Here is a 16626-nt window from a genome sequence, read left to right as displayed (position 1 = left end):
CTACCTTTCTAAGCCGTGGCCTGTGGCGGTTCTGCATCCATTTTCTGGTCTCTCTCTTTCCACCTACTTCCCCCCATTTAGGAAGCAAATCAACAACAAAGTCTCAGCACTTACAACTGGATATGGGAAACCTCCTGCATTAAGAAAAACAATTTTTTGTTCATCCAAAGAAGCCCTTAACACTAACAATTCTTTTCATGTACTTTAACTTTTCCCTAAGGATGATTGCCTCCAGGAGAACAGATTTAATCACTTAATTACCTGCTTTAACAAATTACCACAGCCTGTTGGGATAAAGGCTGTGCTGGAATGATGCTAGCTTACAGCCCTGCTTCTCAAGTGTATTAGCAAGAGAAGCAACATCACCATCACCTGGACTTCTTAGACAAACTTAAGCCTCATCCCAGACCCATATAAGCTAATCTGCATTTTAACAAGATCCTCCCCGGTGATTCATGTGTATGAATTATCTTCTATCTTTTCTTTTTTAAATAATTTTTTTATTTATCAATTACAGTTGACAAATACTGTTATATTAGTTTCAGGTGTACAGCACAGTGATTAGACATGTATAATTTATGAAGCAATCCCCCCCATAAGTCTAGTGCCTGACACCATATATTGTCATTAGAATATTAGTGACTATACTCTCCATGTTGTACCCCACGTCCTGTGACTGTCTTTATAAGTGGCAATTTGCACATTACCCGGGACCTGCTGGAATGACCATCTGAGGCCTCATTCCAGACCTATATCATGTAATCAGAATTTTAACAAGATCTTCTCTGATGATTCATGTGTTAAGTTGTTGTTGTTGTTTTTAATTTGAGAAGTACTAGATTAGAGCAAAAAAAATAATTAGGGAAGAGGAAGCAATGCTGACCAGAATCTACTTAGTTGCTTTTTCAAAACACATCCTTCATCTTCTATCCAACTTGTCAAACTACTACTATAGCACAGGACATACACAGTCCTTCCCTCCCTACAAGTTAAAAACGCAGCAAGTGACGAAATGACGACCACACATTTGCCCAATAGGAGAAAGATAATATTCAATTTACTCTAACTGGGTTACTGAAAAATTTTCAAGTAAATTCCTAACTATCGGGTTTTAACAGCTCACCTAGTCGGAGACACTGCCGCAAAATTCCTCCAGATGACATGTTTTTTTCAGCTTCTATTTCAGTAAAGCCAAGAGAACTTGCAAAGATGAGCACGTCCACAAGGCTGATCAGCCTCTGCAAAAACGTCACAGAGGCTTCTATTGAGAGGCCCTGAGTAGGTTCAATATTCTCCAGCTCATGCTGTAAGGAATAAAGTTTGACAATTACATCTATATTCTGATAAAAATCTAATTTTTATTACATACATCCCCCAAAGCTCTAACGTTACAAAAAGCCAGGTTTTCAGAAATCTAGTACCACAGAGTGATTTCCTTATCATTTCATCTAAAAAGGGCAAAGGAGACATACAGGTGAAGCACGTCAATCATGTCATATGCACTAGCTGATACAACCCTAAGAAATCAACATTCCTCTTAGTCCTTTCATTCCTGTTGCTTTTGATTTACAGCACCTCTAATGCATAGTAACCACCACATTCAAGTTTTAATCAATAAAGATGCATAAAAGTCATGTTTTCACACCAATTTTATATAGTAGTTAAGTCCTTACTGTAGCCGATGTAGCAGCTGAAAGCAATGGCAGTATACCCCCACAAGCCATGACCATATTGTCCATCACTTGAGAGATGAGATGAATTGTGTTGTGTACAAAGATGACATTATCACTGCTATTCACGAAGTCCATAACTGTCTTTGTTGAATGGCTGTCCAAAGATAAATGATGTTTACTGATAAAGCTAAAGAAAGGAAATCACAATTTGCCTACTTGAGGGGAGGGAGGATAAGAAGGTGCTTTTGCTTCCTCTTGAAAGCTGAGTAAGATACTGACGCAGCAGGCATTTGGGGGTGTACACTTCCTCAGGAGGTGCGGACCATTCCATGTCAGCAGTTACTATCCAGCCCTTTTCCAGTGCTGAAACATAAATACTATTCATCTGACACTTGATATAAAAAGTTGAACTAAATTATCCTAACCAGGGGCAAAACTCAGAAGCCATGTGGCAGAAATTAAGGAGGTAAATGGTGCTAAATGTGCTAATGAAAATGAATTTTCTACTAACATTTTCTTAGAGAATGCCATAAAATGCTTATAAACAGAATAAAAGTAGTATATAATTAACATTAAACAAATTAGGCCCTTTTAAAACCCTAAATCATACAATCAAGGATAATCTGAAAAACACAGACTTTTTTATACCAAAAATTCACTGTAGAAGTTATTATTCCTAAATCCCTATTTTATTAGTACTTCTAAAAGTAAACCCATTTGGTAGATCTACCCTTAGGTGAATTATATGCTGTAAAATATGCTACAGAAAATAAATGTTCAGCAAATTTTCTTAAAAGAAAATTCTGATTTTCAAGCTTTTGTAGTCCAAATGGGGTAACTCACTTTAATAATGGAGAATAAAAGTTATTTCGGTAAAACCTTACCATAGAAAGAATTTACATTCTCTTTCTTAACCAAATACCTGAAATCCACTCCAAAATGTTAACTCTGTAAATTTCTTTGAAAATGAAGGCTGAAGTTTACACATATCTTCTATAACAAACATATGGACAAACCTTCTCCACATCTGTATATCTGTTTCTATTGAAAATAAGAGGTCAGTGAGCAAACGCTGATGCATCTGAGACCATCTGAACTCAGGAATACGAAACACAGTCGATCTGGAATCTCTCCTCTGTCCATTAACAGCATCTGGGGCTACTCCTTGCCCTGACTGCTCCTGCTGTCTTGATGTCTAATGCAGAAAATTAAAAAGAGGAATAAAATTAGTTCAATTGCAAAGGATGGCATTAATAAGCAATTTAATAGCTTCTATGCAATCCATCTAACAAACATATTTTAAGATACTACAGAACCAAATTAAAGGAAATTATTAATGACTACTAACAATACTGTAATACACTTAAAGCAGTTATCAAATATACTAAACTACCACAATTCAAAATAATTAGCTTGGAACCATGTTAGTAATATCACCAGTTAATGTAGCATTTTATAATGGAATTCAAGGAGTTATTTGTTTTGAATATTAACATGAAAAAAGCAGTATCTGGTTTGTAAAGTGGCTGGAATTGAGAACAAACAAAAAAGGCAGCAAAATAAAGAAGAAACCAATGAAAAAGGAAGGAGGGAGAAAAAGTTTAGAAAAAAGTAAGAAATAAATATGCAACTACCATTGTCTCATGAATTCTCTGAGAGTCTGGTAAAGGAGAAAGCTGGGACTCTCCGATCTCACAGACGCGCCTCCCTCTTACCAAGTAAACAGACTTCATGGAGTAATTTTAAACCAACATACTTTGTGTAAAAAAATATACACTAGCAGGTAGTTCTGCAGGAGTGTAATCCTAGATTTTGTAGAAAAACTAATGTGTTCACTATGTTTGAGTTTCAAATAAAGGGTAAAAGGCAAGCATTTCCAATGTTTGCTTTATAAACTAAAATTTTGCCAATCCTGAAAATCAGAAGTAGTAACTTTTGGTGATGCTGTGGTCAAAATAATAAAAATTGCCATTAAATGAACACATACTAAAAGCCAAATGTTGGGCTAACGAAATACAATCTTTACGTTCACTGCATTTATGTAATTGCAAGTAAGATACAACTAAATCCAAAATATTTTAAAATGTAAGTATATACACTTGCTCTACTTTAACTCATGCAAATACATTTCAGGAAGACGACATAGTCACCTCAAGCACAGGCTGAAGAGGCTGAGATGCCTCCACGTTTGTACTGGCCTTCAATTCCAGTCTCTCCGTATCTGTGGCAACACTGGAAACATCCAACTTCGCAATCCTCTGCTCAGGAGGAGGAGGAGACTCACAGGCATTACCACGAGCATTAATTACTTTGGTCTCTCCAGCCAAGTTAGTTGTTTTCTTCCCTCCCTCCAGCATCTGACCACTGTCTGACTGCTCAGGTGTTTGGGAAGCAGCAGTGTCTGATGAGGTAGCTGAAGACCCTGATGCTGGCACAGTCAGGACTCCAGAATCTTTAGAATCTTGAGTTTCAGAATCAGTTTGCTTCTTACTTACAGGTTCCTCCTCTTGAAATACTAATTTTTGGTCATTACTAAACACATCCAGCCTTTCCCTGGCTTCAGCTGCACCTGGAGACAGACAATTCTCTTGAGGCTCTGGGGATGGACTGGCTCCCTCAGCAGGACTAGTGTCGGCCTTCAGTTCCACATAGTCATCATCATCTTCTTCCTCCACTGTAGACTTATCCAACAATTCTGGTGCCTCTGAAGCATCCTCTTCTGAAGGAGAACTTACTGAAGCAGTTACTTCTCTGACAGTTGTATCTTTGTCAACGGTTTTCAAACTATCAGAGGGAACAGTCCCAGCTTCTATTATGTCAGAAGCAACTTCTAAATCACCGGCATTATTTGTTTCACTTATCGATGTTTCCTCTAAAGGGACTTGATCCAGGAACTCCTGATTTCCTTGCCCAGTTCTCCTTCCTTCATCAGACATATTGTGCGTTTGCAGTTCAATGCTGGACGCAGAGTCTGCTGAACTTGTCTTCTCAATCCTGGACTTTTCATCATTATTTCTGATGACATGAGGCGACACAGGAGAATCCTTTGTATCTGGCTGTGGGGATCCTCCAGAAACACGGGCGTCCCTGCTAACACCGGAGACTGCTGGAACTGAACTTGAAGGGCACGGCTCTATTTCTTCACCACTGTTTCCCTGGTGTTCCCTAAATATGTTAGCAAGGTTTTCTTTGTGTATTTCAAAAGTGACCTAGATGAAAGACATGCCGTCAGTCAAAATATGCAAAAAGTGAACAAAGCATGAAGAACATAAAATACAACAATTTCTCAGATACACTATTCATATAACGCAATAAAACAATTTTCCTTAACATTCTTATAAAATGATAAGTCAATCACAAAATTCTAAACAAAAAAATAGTAACTAATTTTAATGCTAGTAGGTAGTATGGCATCAAAACACAATAAGAACATATAGCTATTTAGACTATTCTTAAAGATGTATAGGAAAGGAAAACACCATTCTACTGGCCTCTATTAACTTGTACCAGGATCTAAGTATGTACCATTGAAGAGTGCTTGGTGAACTACATAATACATTGTTTAGACAGCAATGAAAACTCATTTCCCTGTGATTTATCCTCAGCAGTGACTAAAAACTATCAATTAATAATACTCACAATTAGAGCAGCTCTCCATATATTAAGCTAAAAGTTTTTCTCACTAAGCTAAAGAATACAAAATCTTTTAGCAGTGAAAATAAAATCAAACCCTTCCCCAAAGGTCAACCATAATATTCAAAGCCTGAACAGGTCACAAATAGTCTGAAAGTTCCAGTTAATCTATCCATGCACCTGCTCATTCCACTTGTATGTGAGTGACTACCAAGTATTCAACACTGTGAACATTCCCATATCATGTTTAGCCTTTTACCCAACTAAATGGAAAAAAATTGATTAGAGGAAAAGTATAAAAGAGGGTGATGTGATTTTTAATGTCAAAGGTTTATTATTTTATCTTTTCAAGGATTATTATCTTACAGCCAACCATTACGTGACTGTCACTGGTATTTCAATGAGAAATGCCTGTCAAAAAAATTATAGTGCACTGTGCAGTTGGTACTTACGAGACTTGTATTCCTTAAGTGATGACTGTATCGATGCATAAATGTTCTCCTGAAAATCAGCTTCCGAAATAAACTGATACTTTAAGAAATCAGAGTATGTCTCCTTCTTACTCAGAATTATCTAATGGTCCTCCCTCACTCAGAATAAAATTCAAAATCTCTAACACAGTGTGTAATATTCTGTACTCACCTAAGGAACACAAGTCATGTAACTACCAACTACACAGCAATTTTGAAAATAGACCATTTATTTCTACAATAGTCAGTGTTTTAGAATGAATTTAGTTGTCAATAATCATTTGCTATTACTTTATTCAAATTAAGGATTTTTAAAAATTTTTTTATTATAAAATTTATCAACAAACCTCTTGCTAGTTCTGCATCCAGGATGTCTTGCCTGGGGGCTTTGGAACCCTCTCTGCAGGAACTTGAAAGCCTAAATATCTGACTCCAAGGTGTCAAAAATGTACCAGAACATTTATTTTTCTTTTGGACAAAACTAGTTCATGTATACAATGGATTGTACCTGCCATCCCATTTGTAGTCAAATTCGTTCTAAGTAGTGCTTTGCCTTTCCTAAGCAAACCAACTTGTTTACAGTTTCTTCTGGAAATATGAATAGTAAAATAGCTTTTAAAATACTGAAGTTGATTTTTTAATTTCCCCTTAGTGTACTCCAATAGCCTAAAAGCAAAATGGCAAATAAGTAATTATCACTGCTGTTATCTTTTTTGACACCATTTTACTAATGGTATTTGTGACTGATAATTCCTAATTAATTACCAGATATTGTTCTAAATTACCCAGCTAAAAGACTAGTCATTAATCTTCACAAGCATTTGATAGCTAATCTATAGCTATTTGCAATATTTGGAAAGCACTTCTATAAACTACTATTTAGAGATACTCGTGAGCAAGTATGACATTTCTCTTGCCATTACTTTCAGCTAAATTAGCACTTAAATTCACTAATTAAGAGATAAAAGATGAATGCAAGAAATTAACATCTTAATAATATATTTAATTTTTTTAACCTATAAAAATTTAGACTTTTAAATGTTAGGCAATGTTTAGGAACAGGCTTTCTTTTTTAAGCAAATGCATCTTTTTCAATGTATTTTATTTTCCTATAAAAATACAAGCTGAATATGATATGCTAACTTATAATTCCTAGGTTACCAACCTTTCTACAGCTGATAAATAAGACCTATCTTTAAAATAGCAGAATCTCCCCTTATGGGGTAGTATCCATAAGCATAGCTCAAAATGATCACCACCACACAAAGTACCTTCCACAAAGACACTGATCTAGCACCTTGCCACAACAATGCTATAAGGTAACAGATATAACCATTGCAATCAAATTATAAATATTTGTTTTTAAAAATTTACTGATTTTACACAAAGCACCTTGTTTACAAATATAAATACTGTGGTTAGAACCAGTCATCTTCAATGCTACCCAGATACATTCTGACTAGAGAAAAATGAAGAATAAAGCCTATGCTACCCAAAGGGAACTACCTCAGAGAAATTAGTTATGAAAATAGCTTAAGTTCAATAACAAAGGGGAAAAAAATCCTATGAAGAAAACAAGTCACATATATAATAAGCATGTATGTTCATCTTGTAATAAACTTAAAATTTTTTTGAACAGGTAATATATTTGGATGGGGTCCAGAAGACAGTACCCCAAAGTACAGCATGTTGGTATACTGAATATTTTAAGGTGAAGGAATTTGAGAAATGGCAGGTACAGGAAGTACTCAGACCTCTCCATCCTCCCCTGAAGAAGATCAGAGATTTTTTTTTAAAAATCACCTCAACCAATTTTTCCAAATAAAATTTTGAAAAATGTCACAATATCAAAAGTAAACTTGAATCACTTAATCACTCCCTAGAATTACAAGTGGTCTGAGAGCATCCAATACTAATTATATCAAAGCTACAGCTTTTACTTTTAACTTTACTTCTCCATAATGATACACTATATATACACCTAAAAACATGCAGCCATTAAAATCCCTGTAAGGAAACAACAACAAAATAAAAAACAAGAATAAAAAGACCAGACTCACAGAAATAGAGATCAAACAAATGGTTGCCAGAAGGGAAGCAGGTGGGCGGTAATCAAAAATGCTGAAAATGTTGAGGTTTTATTACTTAATATACTTGAAAAATAAAGTAATACCAGCTTCAAAATTAAAAAAGAAAAATGGGAATGGGAATATAGCTGATAATACTGTGATACGTTTGCATGGTGATACATGATTACTAGCATTAGCGTGATGATCGTACTATAAGGTATATAAACGTCAAATCACTACACTGTATATCTGAAACTAATATAATATTGTTTACCAACCATACTTACATAAAAATTATTTTTTTAATTAAATTACCCAATACTAGTAAAGCCGTGGAGGAAACAGGGATATACCACTGGTAACAACATACGGGGCTAGCAAGTTCTAAGCAGCAGTGTGGCAACACATACCAAGAGCAACAGAAATACCAAAACACTTTGGCATCTTAGAAACTAAGCTAAGAAGGAATAAGGGAAATGAGAAAAGGAACAAGTAACTCTTTCACCCATTCCTCTATTTTCCAGGTACTGAGAAGGCACAGTACATTCATCACTCTCTTTCATTTACATTTTCTGGTGAATGAATTAAGATAAGAGTCAGAGAAGTTTAATAACGTGCGCAAGTTCTTCCACAGGACACTGAATCCAGGACTGCGGGAGTCCGAAGCTTTTCTCCACTACAGCACGGTGACAACCTGAGCAGAAGCGCACAGGTTTCCCTAGCAGTGTTCTAGGGCAGGGCCACAAACTGCAGCACCGCACTAAATCCAGCCGCCGCCCGCTGTTCTAAATAGAGCTTTATTGAAACACACACAAAAAATAAAGATCAATGAACTAAAACTCATGTCAGAAGTAAATCATTAAGTGAAAATCACTGTACAGTATCATAAATATGATCATAGTTTCTGAAAGAAAATTATATGTATGTATATATTTATGTATATAACAGAAGATTGAAAAGTTTTGCACCAAAACATTAAGTCATGTATATGTGAGTGGATAACGGGTGATTCTTAATTTTAATGTGTATACACTTGTACTAGATTTCAATTTTCCTACAATTAGCACACATTATTTATAAATGTAGAAAAATAATAATAAATACTAGTTGGTTAAAAAAATATAAAGCCAAAGAATACTTTAGCAACTAAATATAAAATGGGGATAATTCATGAAATGTGAACATTTTTATAACTCTTGAAATTTGTTTTAAAAATACATAGCTTTAATTTTATTACATATTCATCATAAACATACAAATACATGCCTATTTATATATGCCAGGTTATAGCTTGTGATTTTTTTAAAAAATACTTTTAAGAAACTTCTTAGAAAATTCTAACAAAACTGATTTCCACCTACTTTAAAAAATATATATATATAATTACTTATTTATTTTTAGGGAGAGGGGAAGGGAGAGAGAGGGTAAGGGAGGGAAGGAGGGAGGGATAAAAACATTAATGTGAGAGAGAAACATCGACTGGCTGCCTCCCATGCAGGCCCTGACTGGAGACAAACCTCAACCCAGGCACATGCCCTGACCAGGAAATGAACCAACGACACTGCATTTTGTGGGATGATGCCCAACCAACTGAGTCACGCTGGTCAGAACTCCACCTGTTTTTTATCCAACCTAAACTACATTGTCTTCTGATATAAAATGACTGACATTGATGTTTAAGCCATTTCATCACACTGTTAACAGCAAGTAAAATCTTAAGATATTTCATATAATCAAAAATGATTAAATACTTTATCCAAATTGACCCTATGGAGAAAAACCATAAATCATATTGTATTTTTAACTCAAGTGTGAATAACTTTTACTTGTTGATTCTTTTAATTCATAGGCCCATTCTAACCTTATGGCAATACAGGTCTAGGCAAAATCCAATCGCTAAAGTTTTTAACTGTATTTGTTTAGGAAAAAAATCTTTGGACAGCTCTCCTAATTCAGAATATATAAAAGGACTCAATTTAAGTTTTAATTAAAGAGTAGAAGCATGTCAGCCGACCAAATGAAGACAGTATCATTTAATTACTCAACTTAATGTTCCACTTGAAACACAAGAAAAGGAAAAGAAAAATATAAATACTACAAACCTAAAGAACACCAGAAAATTACGGAATTAAAAGATTAATTTTAACAGGTACACATTGGAAACCCCGTGACCAAAATAACCAGCACAGTGCAGTTACGCCAGAAGAGTCTGTTCCTGCTTATAGAACCCAGTTCAGCTGTTGGAAGAGGGAGATACAGTGACAAACAGCTTCCCTGCTACAAAGGTGGCAGGAAATCTATCAAAGTGGACAATAAAATCGCAATTGAGTTTCTTTGGCTTTTTATAGCAGCTGAATGAATCTTAGTGTAACTCTGCAAAAGCTATCTAATTCTGCAACATTAGTTTTTTACACACCAGTTCTTTATCAAAGACCACATTATAACTTTGAGACATTGAGATTTTTAATGGCTACAAAAAGTAAAAAAAATAACCATCATTTCAGTATCACACTCATGAAAATATTTATAAAGCTTTAGAATGAATATTTTCAGAAGAAAAATCTGATTCCAGTAATTTCCGTAGAATTTTAACAGCACACTACACACTGTTCGCCTAATTATTGAATCACTTCAGCTCCATCCTAATCATTAAATATTGATCTGAAAAGCCTTAAAGTCTAAGTTGTCCATTTTATCTTAAAAATAGATGTCAACATATTAAAATTCAAGAAAATTAACATAGCAATATTCAAATAAATTACTTTATATAAACCTTATGAAACAGGAAAGCTTTTAGTTCATAAAGGAAATTCACACAAAATAAAACTAAAGGGCATTTATTAAACATTAAAATTAAAGGTAAAAACCATAACAATCAACTTGTAACTTTAAAGTTTTCTTACCTCCCTCACAGAGTTAGGTGAAGCTTTAGCATATTTTTTTTAAAGTATACTTTCACAGCAAAAAGTGATAATGCCACATACAAAACTATTGCACAAGTGATTTAATCAGCATTTATTCTGCTTTGTAATTGTAATCCTAAAACTGCCGTTGAAGACTGGTTCTGGACCAACTTAGGCAAAAAAGGCCTCTCCACAAGGCAGCTATTTTCTTTGCAAAGGTTTTTAAATCTGTTTAAAGCCATGTTACTGGAGTAAAGAAAAATATTAACTGATTAATGAAAACTGTATAGATATCACACAAAACTAAAGGCTACTTTGGGCTTGTTGTGTATAAACTAAGTCTAAAAAATACTGATCTCTAATAATACATAGAAACAATAGTTCATATTTCTCCCTTTAACAGTCTTTACACCGTAACATATGCTCCCAGAAAGACAAAAAAAAAGTTGACCTTATTTTTTTTTAATGTGGGATCCTAACTGGGGTTCATATTTAATTCATATAGGATTCCTCTAGTCTCCATACTTATAAAGAGTATATCATATTGCTTATCAGCTTAGTACATACGAAGGTGGGAAGCAGAGGATTTTATAAAAGTTAACAAAAATAATTCCATGTAGACTAGAGAAGTGCTCATCATTTAGAGTGCATAAAAAGGGCTTTTTTAAAATACAGATTTCTAGGAACATCCCATGAAATTCGAAGATTCTAAAGTGGGGTTCATAATAAAACGTCAAGTCACTCTGATGAGGTGGTCCCCGAATCACCCTATGTGGGATTGCGGCACAGGAGTTTCTAAGACATCTGCTGCAGCCCTGACCGCTGTGGCTCAGCTGGCTGGGCGTCACCCCGCAGAGGCAGAGCGAAAGGTTCAATTCCCAGCCAGGCTGTGCATTCAGTCCACAATCAGGGCGCGTACAACAGCCAACCAACCAATGTTTCTCTTTCTCTCTCTCTCCCTCCCTCCCCCTCTCTCTAAAAATAAATAAAATCTTTAAAAAAAAAAAAAAAAGACGGCTTCTGCAGCTGTTTCATGGATCACTGGTAAGAGAAGGCTGAGACATTAAGGCACACGTGGGTGGCATGGTGCCACATGACAGTTGAACCAAACAGCCTCAAACAATGACAATGTGGTTCTTCCTTCTCCTTCCTGCAACAACTACTTAATGAGCTGCTGCCAAGGACTCAGCACTATGCACAGTTCTATGAGACACGTGAAGAAGCATAAAACCTTTCATCTCTGCTAATGAGAGCTTACAAAATTAACAGCCAAAATAAGAAATCACTCTTAATAATATGTAGTAGGAGAGGTATTACAGAATCATACATGATTAAATGCTAGTCTACCTTTGCTATATTATTCATTACTGCTCTTCTTCATGAACATGATGTACTTTTATTCCTAAGAAAAAAAGAGAGAAGTGGAAAGGAAAATAAAGAGGAAAAATACAGGTAGAAAAGGGAAGCAAAGAGGTGGGTAACTGGAATAAGACCTAGACACAGCATGACTGAAAATAAATGAGAGAATCCACAGCATGTTTGACCAACCAAGGAAGGGGAAAGGAAAGCAGAGACAAAACGACACAGATTCACTAAGCACAGAACAGAGGAAAAAAGAAACATGTTGGGGAGAGGCAGACGGCAGGCGGTACAGAACAGATGAAGGGGTGTTCGAGGGGAAACCAGAGAAAAAGAAATAGAGGACTAGGAAAGAGGGAGATAGTGGTGAAAAGGAAAGAGAACAAGCAAAGAGGGTGAGAGCCAGCGAGGCAGTGACAGAGGGTAGCCACCGACGGTGCCAACAGCCAGGGACAGGGGTGTGGAAGATTGATTAGTTGCAGGTTGGGGAAAGAGAGGAGGCAGGAGAAAAGAGGGGAAGGAAGAGGGGGAAGGAGGGCACTGGGAGGGGGAGGGCAGGAGAGACACTTAAAGAGACAGCAAGAGAAAATTAAGTGCTGTGAATTTATACAGAACGACATCACCCGGGAGTACCGAAAACTATCACATAGAAGTCATTTAACTAGCAAAGTCCTGAAAAATATAAAGGATTTGGGTAGGTACAAAGGAACACGAAGTGCAGGCCATGAATGAATAAAAATAAAGATTTAACAAAGTGTGATACGTGTTAGAAAGACTAGAACCAATATAACCAGGTAGGAGATTTTAGTCAGGTGAAATAGTGGAAGGTTAGATGGGATATACATTTTTTCAAGGGGAACAGTGAAAGATCAGGTAGAAATTATTTTGCAAGGAAAAAAAAAGCTTATTTGCCTTTCTAAGAAGAACAAAATGTGTATAAAGATAACATTATCTGAGTTATTTGTAGCTTAATAAATCCAGAGGAAAATGATACCTAAGGCTACTGACCATTAGAAATATCCAAAATAGAAGTGATGTGGACATGTATGAGGAATTAGAAATCATTAAGAAAAAGTCCAAAGTAGATAAAAGACAAAAACTTTACAAAAATCAGAAATCTAACAGTATCAAGTGTTAGAGCGTAGCAACTGTACTCCTACTTATATATCCTGGAGCAGTGCTTTTTCAAACGGAAGATAATTCTACTGGCAAATCATGGAATCTCTTACAGGGGTATCAGGAGCAATTTTAAATGAAAAAGAATAAAAAAGTAAGAGTAGAGTGCATCATTACATACCAAGGTTCAATTAGGGTAAATACTGTATCATGAAACCCGTTTCAGGTTTGTGGAGGGAGAGCGGGGTGTGTGTACATACATACCTGCTCACAATAAATTTCTTACTGTGAGTCACAGTCATAAGAAGTTTGAAAGTGACAATTCTATTAAAACCTTTACCTTTAAGCACCTGAGTTATTCATAACATTAGAAATGAATGAACCAAAGCTATATGTGACAATTTTTTAAACCCTAAAAACATAAGGTTTGACAGAAAGACTGTCACAGAAGAGAGTCTAATAGTATGATGTCATCTCATAAAATACAATAGGTAACATTGACGTATTTTTTACAAATTCATTTTTTAACTTTTTAAAAAAGGAAATGACACACACAAAATTCAAAGTGCTGAGTAGGGGTGGGAGGTGGATAAGAGAACCACATTAAGTTGGGTAGTCACAATTCTTCCTTTACAACACTTCATAAGCGGCGATTTTCAACCCATGTGCAATACCTAACTATTAGTCAGGGGCACCGACCTCTTTTCCCTTAGATTGCCAAATAAAAAATTGACAACAGCCAATACGACAAGAGTTGTCTGGTATGAATGATCAAAATTATACCTATTTTTTTAAATCACTGTCAAAAAATATATTTTTTGGTGTACTGCGGAATTTTAGTATTTAATTTATGCGTGTCATGAGATGAAAGAGATTAAAAATCGCAGCTTCATAACATATATGCTACACCTATTATTTTGGATGTAACTGAGTCTTTTAAAAAGTGTATTTATATCAAACATCAAGGGACTGGGGCATGAACTAGTGTCTAGCAGTAAAACGGAGAACAAAAGGATTAATAAGAGAAATAATAGAGCTATAACAAAGGAAAAGAGTCATTGTGTATTTAATTCTATTTTTTTGCGATTTCACTCATTAACTCTGAACCTCAACTATGCATATAGATACACATTTACCATTTCTAGGTTAGACCTTGATTGTTAAGAAAAGTTGAGAAACTTGCCTAAGTTTACACAACTAAAAATTACTATAAATTAGAATTTAAACCCAGAACTATCCTGTCTCCAAAGCCCATGTTCTCCTCATTACTTACACAAATAAACAGGCAACTGGGTATAAATGTTTAGTCATAACTGCTCAAAAGCACCCAAGATATCTCCCAGCCCAACTCCTTTATTTTGTAGATGGAAAATTCAAAGAGACTATATGCTATTAGCCTTAGTTACCCCTATGAGTTCTAAATACCCCTTAAGCAGTTCTCAAGCTTTTTGGTCTTAGGATTCTTCATACTCTTAAATAGTACTAAGGTCCCACAAAAATCTTTTATTTATATTGGGTATATCTATCACTACTTATCATATTAGAAATTAAAACTAAAAAATATTATACACTGATTAAGAAATTTATCAATTTATTAATAGTAAAGCCAATACGTTAATAAAAATAATATTTTAGAAAATGATTTTTCAAAGAAAAGTGTTATTTCACATTTTTGTGTGCTCTTTAAATTATGGCTTAATAATTTAAATTGTTATATTCTAATATCTAGTTTTGTATCAATGTAATGGATTATATTATTTTGACTGAAGTATTCTAAGAAATCCACCCTCAAACAGATATGTAGTTATGAAGGGAGGACATCACACATCCCTGGAAATGCCTCCTGGGCTCTTACGGTTTTCAGGATACACATTAAGGAAGACTCCTCGAAGGGCTGTATTCCCTTAGCTATCCATCCTAAGGACTTGAACAGACAACTACAGTGTATACAAAAGTACTGAATTAATATCCACTATTCAGAAAATCTGAAAAATCTAATTTATACTGGCACTTCCCTAACCTAGAATTCCCCCAGATGTATCTGAAATCCAATCCAAGGGTGTATGAGGCCCAGACTCAACCTATTTTTCTCATGGGTGTTTACAAAGGGAAAACAGCTCCAACAGAAAAAGCAGTCCAGTTCACCGCAGACCACCACAATAGAAGCCAGAATAGGCGGGCATCAGCACAAACTAAATAAAGTTAGACAAGAGGTGGCGAACAGTTGCTGTAAAGTACCAAAGAGTAAATATTTCAGGCTTGGAAGCCATATAGTTTCTGTTGCAAATACTCAACATTTGTAGCATGAAAGCAGCCATAGAATATATATATATAAATACATGGGAATTGCTGTATTTCAATGAAACTTTATTTTCAGAAACAGGTCAGGACAAATTTGGCTGATCTCAGACCATGTGACTTTTATAAACTCACATTTTTTTTTCTTATTTAGCACCAAATTGTTCTCAAACAAATTTGTAGGGTAATATCTTCCAATCTAAGACATCTTTGCAACACCTTATGCTAGTAATGCACCTTCCTCTCACTGAGGGAAAAAACAGCAGAATGAATAAATCTTAGGTATGTTCAAGTAAGTAAAAGTTATTCAAACACCTAAAAACCATATATTTAAGAGTTGACAATGTATTTCAGTACAATGGCAAGATATTACAGAGTAATAACTATAATAGTCAATAAAATAAAACATTTAAAGATGTACCAAATTTATCATTTCAGTTCCTTCTACTCAATTTATAATACAATTATATATTACTTCTGAGTACAGAATGAGTTCTTACATAAAAGACAAAAAGCATAAACCATGAAAGAAATAAATTTTACTACATTATTTGAAATGTAAAATTTCCTCAGAAGACAAAGGCCATAAAACTCCAGAAATGGATAAGCCACAAATTGGCAGAATATATTCAAGAACAATATAGCTAGTAAATGATTAAGACCAAGAATATATAAAGAACTCCCACAAAACAACAAGAAAATGCAAATTAGTATTATGGTGGTATAGCATCCGAAATTTATCCAATTAGCAAATTGTTAAAACTCCAACCATATCAAGTGCTGAGATAATATGAAGCAATGAGAACTGATGCATCACTTTGGAAAAGAGTTTCAATTATCTTATAATGTTCAACATCTACATCTTAAGAGTCAGTAATTCCACTTCTAGGAATATATAGAGAGTGAAACTTCCAAATATATACAAAATATATCAAAAATGTTCATCAACTGGTAAAAGGGTAAAGTCATACCATGGAATACAACAAAAATGAGAAACTAAACACTAGTACATGGGTCACCATGAATGAATCTCAAACAATAACAAGTAAAAACAGTAAGTTACCCAAAAAATGCATTTGATATATCATTTATGTTAAGCAAAATA

The 16626-nt window shown here is 34.9% G+C and overlaps 1 protein-coding gene across 2 annotated transcripts in view; it reads right to left on the bottom strand.

The window, feature by feature from the left end:
- LRBA (LPS responsive beige-like anchor protein) overlaps window positions 1-16626 on the bottom strand; it is a 520386-nt gene that overhangs the window by 413059 nt on the left and 90701 nt on the right. For both annotated transcript variants that reach the window (XM_054562615.1, XM_054562626.1), the window contains exons 23-26: window positions 3824-4882; window positions 2690-2868; window positions 1674-1827; window positions 1124-1304 (exon numbers count right to left, since the gene is read on the bottom strand). In XM_054562615.1, coding sequence (XP_054418590.1) covers window positions 1124-1304; window positions 1674-1827; window positions 2690-2868; window positions 3824-4882 — 1573 coding nt within the window. The remainder of the gene's footprint in view (window positions 1-1123; window positions 1305-1673; window positions 1828-2689; window positions 2869-3823; window positions 4883-16626) is intronic.

The sequence above is a fragment of the Pteronotus mesoamericanus genome, unplaced genomic scaffold, assembly GCF_021234165.1.
Source record: "Pteronotus mesoamericanus isolate MK-2021 breed Mesoamerican mustached bat unplaced genomic scaffold, CSHL_Meso_final contig_163, whole genome shotgun sequence".
NCBI lineage: Eukaryota > Metazoa > Chordata > Mammalia > Chiroptera > Mormoopidae > Pteronotus > Pteronotus mesoamericanus.
The sequence above is the reverse complement of the archived record's forward strand: the minus strand, read 5'-3'. Positions and strand labels throughout refer to the sequence as shown.